Raw genomic sequence first — 9908 nt, 5'->3', positions numbered from 1 at the left:
TTAAGTGTAAATTATTATATAGAATAGAGCTTTTTATACTGCATATATGGTAGTATGTCTTAATTTTAAGCAGTAGTTATAGTGCTAATATGTCCACAATATAACGTTCACTGTAAATTTTACAGTATTCCTCTAAAGATAACACTAGTTACTGTAGATTTTATAGCATATTTAACCATATAAAAGCTAACTGGCTCTTTTTCAAAACTTCTTTAAGATGAAATTGGGTTTTATACTACATTATACTAAAATTAGCTGCTGTATTTACCCTTTAGGAAATATTGAAAATACACATTTGAGTTACCTTATTCATTTTCATGCATATATAAATCATTTACTTAACTAACAAATATCATTCTGGTGATAGGTAAATGGTCAAAGACATATGAATAGATAGGAAAGAGAAATACCTGTATATGAAGCCTTTGTGTTGTCACTTTATTTCTTTGGGCACTTTTGAGGCAGGTGGGAACCGTAGGTTCTCTCAGTGTATCGTTAAAAATGTTCTGGTACATTGGTTGTGGGAGGCTGGCAGTTTTCCATGCAGCAACTTTTGCATGCATGATTGTTTTTTCAGCAGATATTTGACAATTGCAGCTCTTTTTTCCTCTGTTTTGTTCATACTGATCAAAAATAGTGTTGATTTCTTGGACCCTATCTTCTTCACATGCATGTTCATCCCGCTTAGTCATGTTTTAAGTTCCAGCAGGGAGGTTCCAGACTATTAAAGCAACACTGGATAGGGTACCAGACCATTGCAGTTCACACTTACATACACACCTACACTGATATTGTGGCAGTTTTAGAATCATCAATCTACCTGCCTGACAAATCTTTAGGGTATAGAATGACGCCAGAATACATGGAAGAACCTTTGCTAACATGCAAAAAAGTCAGGGCTCTAGAACTATGAGGCACCAGCATTAGCCACTGTGTTAAACAGCCACCACTTGGAGAGCAAAAACTTGGACCTGATTAAGACTGCTTGATCATTTTGGGACCCTTTCCCAGAAAGGATGGTAAGCCTAACTTGTCCTGGCAGGAACACTACTTCTCTATAAAATCAAAGGAGACTCAGAAATAACTTCTGGGAATATTATGTGGCAACAAGGAGGCTTACTGCCTCATTCATAACTTCTTGTGTTATGTTACCAAGCCTCAGCAGGTTATGCAGTATTGCAGAAACAGCCTGAGGAAACTTTGGAAAAATTACTTGTTATCTGTGCTAGATATGATTCTAGAGAAGGTTCAAGCTTTGACCCAGATGTAATCAAGGAACGATATTAAAGAATACTTATCTTAGAGTTGCAGCCACCCCATAAACAGGCAGGGGCCCATTATTGTGAAGGAGAGCCATGTTTTAGGGTTTCTTTATTTTATTGCAATTGCATATTATTTGACTTTTAAAAATATTACCTATCCCCATTGCATATTTGTTTTATCTCCACTAGAGAACGTTTTTTGCATACCTAGGCTTCTTTGTTGTTCTTGGCTAGTGGTCTACTCAACAGTCCCCCCTTGTAGTCACAATAAATAATAGATAGAGGGATTGAACATTATTTATCTTATTTGGTAATTTACTTGTACCAGCAGTAATATGTATGTAGTCCGAAAAAGCAAATTATGACATAACTGCAAGACTTAGAACTATGTATACAGTATGCCCAATGTACAGGTATTTCTGTCCACAAGGATGTATTGCACTTATGCCAATGTGTCTGTTGTAACATTCAAGTGTGGAGAGAGACATAATGGGATTCGTTGTTGTACAGTGTATAGGCTGTTGTACAGGTGCTTGGACTTTCCACAATTATAGAGAGTGAATCATTTTGGATCCCAAATTAATATTTTCTTGCATTTACAAATACAACATTCCATTGCTTAATTTAAAACCAATTTCTTTATTATTGTTTGTGGAAATTCTGTTTCCAGAAGTATTATTATTTTACTGTTTTACAGCACAACTTCCAGTAACTTTCATTCATGCATACTTCAGCATAGTCACAAGAGGGAGACATTCCCCAGACTTAAAGGGAAATCAATTTAAGCAGTATGTTGGAATTCTTTATGTATGGTAGAAAGATAAAACATACTTATTTAAAAATGGGAAGGAACACTGAGCTAATAAAAAAAAGGTCTAGATTTGAATATTTCACTGGGAGTCTACCAGATAGCAAATAAGTTAAATTGCAACTGTGTTCATTGTTCTTTTTTCTCTTATTTTACTATGATTCAGTTAAATGAATATACAGAAACTCCATAATTCAGTCTTGTAGTTTTCTAAGATACACAGTTGTCAGGGTCACAGTCTTTGGTATCTTCAAGGTTTGGACATGGCTCTCCATTGTTGGCTGGATGTAGGCGAATGTAACGTGTTCTGTACTTTGTTCCCGTCTGGCCACATGTTCCTTTACATAGACCCCATGAAGACCAGGTGGATACTTCACAATCAAGTGGTGTGTCTGAAGGAATATAAAATAAGAATGCTTTGTTAAATACTAGAATTGAAGAATTTTCAGTGTTATTTGTCATTTTAACAATTACAACTTACAGTGGATTCAGAAACTTTTAAAATCTTTTGTCTTTCTACACACTGTATTGTTTTGTAGATTTAATTTTAATGGAAAGTTTGGAGTTTTAAATGGAAAAATTTGCCATTTTTGCCTATCAGTCTACATTCAATAACCCATAGTGACAAAAACAAAACATGTTTTTAAAAAGTAAATGTATTAAAAATCAAAAACTGAAATCCCTCATTCATGTAAGTGTTCAGCCACTTATTCAGGACTTTGTAGGAGCCCCTTTGGCAGCAATTACAGATCCAAGTCTTTACAAGTATGCACACCTGGATTTGGGCAGTTTTCCCATACTTCTTGGTAGATCCTCTCAACCTCCATTAGACTGGATGGGGATGTGTCTGTAAACTGCCATCTTCAGGTCTCTCCGAGGATTTTCTTTAGGGTTTAAGTCTAGGTTTTGACTGGGCCACCCAGAGGCAGTCAGAGACTTGTCCCGAAGCTACTCCATCATTGTCTTCACTGTATACATCAGGCTATTTTTGTGCTTAAAGATGAACTGTTGCACCAGTCTGAAGTAATGTGCACTGTAGAGGTGTTTGTTCTGTATGTGACTGTATTAATCCTTCTTTTAATTTTGACCAGTCTCTCTGTCCCTTTCACTAATAAGCACTCCCATAGCATGATACTGCCACCATCATGCTTCACCATAGGGATGGAATTAGGCAGATAGTGAGCAGAGCCTAGTCTTCCCCAGACATACAGTTAGGTCCGTAAGTATTTGGACAGTGACACCGTTTTCATAATTTTGGTGCTGTACACCACCGCAATGGATTTGAAGTAAAGCAATCATTTTGTAATTGAAGTATACACTTTTACCTTTAATTTAAGGGGTTTACCAAAAATATCGTATGAGTCGTTTATGAGTGACAGTTCATAGAATATTTTTGGTAAACCCCTTAAATTAAAGTTGAATGTGTGCACATCAATCACATAATGATTGCTTTATTTAAAATCATCCATTGTGGTGGTGTATAGTAACAAAATTATGAAAATTGTGTCAAATACTTATGGACCAAACTGTAGTTTCTGGAGTTCTGCCTAAAGAGTTCAATAGTTGCCTCATTGGAACAGATAATCCTTTACTTCATGCTCTCAGGGTCAAAGGCTGTCATATTCTGCCATATGTGCCTAAGTGATGGATTGATGGTGGAGTGCTGCTGAGATGAGTGTTCTTCCAACAGGTTCTCTCATCCTATCCCTGACCAAGGCCCTTCTTGCCTGGTTACTCAGTTTGTCTGTACAGCAAACTCTAGGAAGAGTCCTAGTAGTTCCAGACTTCTTCCATTTCAAAATTCTTGAAGCCACTATGCTTCTGAGAATACACAGTGCTTTAGAATTGGATTTAACCCCTGTCCTGATCTATGCCTTACCAAAATTTTAATGCAAAGGTCTACAGAGAGTTTCTTGGACTTTGTGGCTTGGTTTATGTCCTGACACACAGTCTGACTTGGGATTATATATGTGCATGTGTGTGCCTTTACAAACAATGTCCAATCCATTTTGCCACAGGTGGACTTCAAATAAGTTCTAGACACATTTAAGTAAAGTAAACAGAATGCACCTAACGACAATTTTAAGTGCCACAGCAAAAGGTCTGAACACTTTTATAAATAGAGGATTTCAGTTTTTTATTTTTAATAAGTTTGCAAACCTTTCAAAAACAAGTTTTCATTTTGTCATTATGGGTTTTTAATTATTAATTGATGAGAAAAAATGGCAATATTTATTCATTGAAAATTAAATCTACAATGCAATAACATATGCAAAAAGACAAGGGATCTGGACACTTTGTGAAACCTCTTTATTCTGTATGGAATGTCCCATACATGTTACCTAGTAAAAGTAGTCTTAAAAATCAGGCAAATAAGAGGTCCTGGTCATGTTTTTATATATCTTTCAGCTTCTCAGTAATTGTATAGCAAAAGCTCAAAATTTCAGTACATAAATAGCCAACACTTAATTACATTTGGAGAAAGAGGCTTTGAAGTTCTTTGAATAAATTAAGAAACATCAGTTTTTATTTAGCAGATATATGGTTCAGTATATTATTAATGCAGCACATCTTTTTTAAAGTTTATTTAGAATGTATTACAGTTGCTAATATTAAATGTTAGGAAACAATGCGATTTACTAAGGTCAATTCACAACTGTATTTTTTTGATTAAATGGTAACATAAAGTTAATGACACCAGAAGTGATCTGTCTTCCTTCTTGTTTCTAGTAGTTCTTTACACAAGTATGGATAAAGTTCTAAATTTATGTGATTTAAACATTCAGGATGATTAACTGCTGCTCTAAGCTTATCATATCAATGAAATAAAACACTAATATTACATTGGATTTGTCTAACTTACAAATAAAGGCATACTAAATATTTCTCAACTTATAAGCAAAATTTCACACCACAACACTGTGCTACCATTGAATAATTAAATAAGGCACAAAAGTTCAACATTCAAAATAAAATTCAAAGAGTACAGGATTCAAAGCAATTTCAGAATGCTAATTTCAAAAAAGGTCACAATAAAAAAATTACCAAGCAAAAGGTTACAAATCAAGAAATGCAAAAATTAGTAAACAAAGCAAAACAGTCAAAACAAAAGTTTATAGACGGAAAGAGCAATTTAAGCTAAAGTGGAAAATGGGCACACAAAAAGAATCATATGCCTGTACAAAGGCTTTCTTCTTCTTATGTAATGTAATGGAATTAGGCAGACCAACCTTTATGCACATTACCACCATCAACTGGACTGAAGTATAATGCAATATTGTGAGTAAAAAAAAAAAAACCTTCTCTTATAATTAATTCTAATTAAAACCCCCTATTAAATTTTAATATTAAAAATGTACCTTTGTGAATTCAAAAAATGTTTTTTCCATAATTAAATGGATTGCCTAGTGTAAAATAACCCCATGCATTCAAGGTATATCAAAGTTGTATTTAGTTTATAAAAGATTAACAGTGTATCATCAATGTTCTAATTTATGACAAAATCTATATAATCCTGTCTTATCGTTTCAAATTAGTTGTAAGGAATGACTGAGTGTTGTACATTCAAATCGTAAACATTTCAGATTAAATTCTTTTCTTTTCTTTTCTTTTCTTTTAGCTTTTTTAGAACAAATCACAGCACAGAAACTGCACTCGTTAAAGTAGTAAATGACTTGCGGGTAAATGCAGACAGAGGCCATTTATCTGTTCTCATCCTCTTAGATCTGAGTGCTGCATTTGACACCATTGATCACAACATTCTTAGAAATCGCCTTAGTCAATGGGTGGGCCTCTCTGGCAGTGTCTTAAATTGGTTTGAATCCTACCTGACAGGGAGAAAATATTTTGTTAGTTGTGGGAATTACAACTCGAAGACACATGATATCCAATATGGTGTTCCACAAGGCTCTATCCTGGGTCCGCTGTTATTCTCAATCTACATGCTTCCGTTAGGTCAGATTATCTCAGGGCACAACTTGAGCTACCACAGCTATGCTGATGACACACAGCTGTACTTATCAATAGCTCCTGATGACCCTGATTCTATTGATTCACTAACAGAATGTCTGACTAGTATCTCAGAATGGATGAATAGTAATTTTCTCAAGTTAAATAAAGAGAAAACTGAAATTTTAGTGATCAGCAATAATGGATACAATGAGGCTATTAGAAATAAACTGGATACATTAGGATTAAAAGTCAAGACGGAGGTAAAAAGCTTAGGGGTGATTGTTGACTGTAATCTGAATTTTAAACCACATATTAATCAGATCATTAGGACAGCATTTTTCACTTAAGAAACATAAGTAAAGTTAGACCTCTTATATCACTGAAAGATGCTGAGAAATTAGTTCACGCGTTTGTTTTCAGTCGACTAGATTACTGTAATGCACTCCTCTCTGGACTACCCAAAAAAGATATAAATCATTTGCAACTAGTGCAGAATGCAGCTGCTAGAATCCTAACTAGGAAAAGAAAATCAGAACACATCACACCAGTCTTAGCGTCACTACACTGGTTACCTGTGTCATTCAGAATTGACTTTAAAATTCTGCTTATGGTTTATAAAGCCTTAAATAATCTCGCCCCATCTTATATATCGGAATGTCTGACACCTTATATTCCAAATCGTAACCTCAGATCCTCAAATGAGTGTCTCCTTAGAATTCCAAGAACAAAACTTAAAAGAAGTGGTGAGGCGCTTCTGCTGTTATGCACCTAAAATCTGGAATAGCCTGCCAATAGGAATTCGCCAGGCTGATACAGTAGAGCACTTTAAAACACTGCTGAAAACACATTACTTTAACATGGCCTTTTATAACTTCATTTTAATCTTAATTTAACTTAATCCTGATACTCTGTATGTTCAATTCATCATAATAACTATTCATGGTGGCTCTAAAATCGGTACTGACCCCTACTCTCTTTTCTGTTTCTTTTCCGGTTTCTTTGTGGTGGTGGCCTCGCCACCTCCACCTACTCAAAGCTTCATGATGCTCCAACAATGATGGATGGATTAAAAGGAAGAAGTCTACGTGACCATCATCATCATCAAGCCCTTCCGTGAGAATCCTAAATCCAAAGAGGACTGTTTCATTTATGTTAGGTAGAATGCCCAGAGGGGACTGGGCGGTCTCATGGTCTGGAATCCCTACAGATTTTATTTTTCTCCAGCCGTCTGGAGTTTTTGTTTTTCTGTCCCCCCTGGCCATTGAACCTTACTCTTATTCGATGTTAATGTTGATTTATTTTGTTTTATAATTGTGTCTTTCATTTTTCTATTCTTTAATATGTAAAGCACTTTGAGCTACTGTTTGTATGAAAATGTGCTATATAAATAAATGTTGTTGTTGTTGTTGTTTTCCCTCTACACTCACAGACCCAACTATGTTATGAATTGTATAAACGATGTCCTCCCTTTACATCAATTATTTCACAGAGAGTTAGCAGATATGATGGAGAGAAGGAAGGTTGATATATTGTGCGTGCAAGAGACTAAATGGAAGGGGAGTAAGGCCAGGTGGATCGGAGGTGGATTCAAATTGTTTTATCATGGTTTAGATTGGAGGAGAATTGGAGCAGGGGCTATTCTGAAGGAACAGTATGTCAAGAGTGTTTTAGAGGTGAAAAGAGTGTCAGACAGAGTAATGATTATGAAGCTGGAAATTGGAGGTGTGATGACAAATGTTGTTAGTGCATATGCCCCACAAGTTGGGTGTGCAATGGATGAGAAAGAAGATTTTTGGAGTGAGTTAGATGAAGTGATGAACAGTGTACCCAAGGAACAGAAGGTGGTGATTGGAGCGGATTTCAGTGGACATGTTGGTGAAGGGAAATGAGGAGACAAGGAGGTGATGGGTAGGTATGGTGTCAAGGAGAGGAAGGAAGAAGGTCAGAGGGTAGTGGATTTTACCAAAAGGATGGGCATGGCTGTGGTGAATACGTATTTTAAGAAGAGGGAGGAACATAGGGTTACGTACAAGAGTGGAGGAAGATGCACATAGGTAGATCCTATGCAGAAGAGTCAATCTGAAAGAGATTAAAGATTGCAAAGTGGTGACAGGGGAAAGTGTCATTAAGCATTATAGGATGGTGGACTGTAGGATGATGTTGGAGACCAAGAAGAGGAAGAGAGTGAGGGCAGAGCCAAAGATCAAATGGTGGAAGTTGAAAAAGGAAGGCTGCAAGGTTGAGTTTAGGAAAAAGGTGAGACAGGCACTGGGTGTTAGTGAAGAATTACCAGACAGTTGGGAAACTACAGCAAATGTAGTAAGGGTGACAGCAAGAAGGGTGCTTGGCGTGACATCTGGACTGATGAGTTGTATAAGAGGTTGGACACTAAGGAGGGAGAAAAGGACCTGTACCTATTTGCTAGACAGAGGGACCGTGCTGGGAAAGATGTGAAGGGTAATAAAGGATAAAGATGGAAACATACTCACAAGCGAATGAAGTGTATTGAACAGATGGAAAAAGTACTTTGAGAGGCTGATGAATGAAGAGAACGAGAGAGAGAAAAGGTTAGATGATGTGGAGATAGTGAATCAGCATGTGCAACAGATTAGCAAGGAGGAAGTAAGGACATATATGAAGAGGATGAAGAATGGAAAAGCCGTTGGTCCAGATGACATACCTGTGGAAGCATGGAGGTGTTTAGTAGAGATGGCAGTGGATTTTTAACCAAATTGTTTAATGGAATCTTGGAAAGTGTGAGAATGCCTGAGGAGTGGAGAAGAAGTGTACTGGTGCCAATATTTAAGAATAAGGGGGATGTGCAGGACTGTAGTAACTACAGGGGGATAAAATTGATGAGTCACAGCATGAAGTTATGGGAAAGAGTAGTGGAAGCTGGGTTAAGAAGTGAGGTGATGATTAGTGAGCAGCAGTATGGTTTTGTGCCAAGAAAGACCACCACAGATGCGATGTTTGGTGTTGATGGAGAAGTATAGAGAAGGCCAGAAGGAGTTGCATTGCGTCTTTGTGGACCTGGAGAAAGCATATGACAGGGTGCCTCGAGAGGAGTTGTGGTATTGTATGAGGAAGTCGGGAGTGGCAGAGAAGTATGTAAGAGTTGTACAGGATATGTGCGAGGGAAGTGTGACCGTGGTGAGGTCTGCGGTAGGAGTGACGCAATGTATTCAAGGTGAAGGTGGGATTACATCAGGGATCAGCTCTGAGCCCTTTCTTATTTGCAATGGTAATGGACAATTTGACAGACGAGATTAGACAGGAGTCCCCATGGACTATGATGTTTGCTGATGACATTGTGATCTGTAGTGATAGTAGGGAGCAGGTTGAGGAGACCCTGGAGAGGTGGAGATATGCTCTAGAGAGGAGAGGAATGAAGGTCAGTAGGAACAACACAGAATGAATGTGTGTAAATGATAGGGAGGTCAGTGGAATAGTTAAGGATGCCAGGAGTAGAGTTGGCAAAGGTGGATGAGTTTAAATAGTTGGGATCAACAGTACAGAGTAATGGGGATTGTGGAAGAGAGGTGAAAAAGAGAGTGCAGGCAGGGTGGAATGGGTGGAAAAGAGTTTTAGGAGTGATCTGTGACAGACGAATATCAGCAAGAGTGAAAGGGAAGGTCTACAGGACAGTAGTGAGACCAGCTGTGTTATATGGGTTGGAGACGGTGGAACTGACCAGAAAGCAGGAGACAGAGTTGGAGGTAGCAGAGTTAAAGATTTGCACTGGGTGGGATGAGGATGGATAGGATTACAAATGAGTACATTAGAGGGTCAGGTCAAGTTGGACAGTTGGGAGACAAAGTCAGAGAGGCGAGATTGCATTGGTTTGGACATGTGCAGAGGAGAGATGCTGGGTATACTGGGAGAAG

The 9908-nt window shown here is 37.5% G+C and overlaps 1 protein-coding gene across 1 annotated transcript in view; it reads right to left on the bottom strand.

Annotated features, from left to right (window-relative positions):
* Nucleotides 1-1881: 1881 nt before the first annotated feature.
* The window catches only part of spon2b (spondin 2b, extracellular matrix protein), a 35390-nt gene continuing 27363 nt past the window's right edge, over nt 1882-9908 (bottom strand). The window contains exon 6 of the mRNA XM_039751780.1: nt 1882-2462. Within this exon, the coding sequence (XP_039607714.1) occupies nt 2281-2462 (182 nt within the window). The 3' untranslated portion in view covers nt 1882-2280. The remainder of the gene's footprint in view (nt 2463-9908) is intronic.

Source organism: Polypterus senegalus, chromosome 4, assembly GCF_016835505.1.
Source record: "Polypterus senegalus isolate Bchr_013 chromosome 4, ASM1683550v1, whole genome shotgun sequence".
NCBI classification, from domain to species: Eukaryota; Metazoa; Chordata; class Cladistia; order Polypteriformes; family Polypteridae; genus Polypterus; species Polypterus senegalus.
Note: the sequence above shows the minus strand (reverse complement) of the source record. Positions and strands in the feature narration are given on the sequence as shown.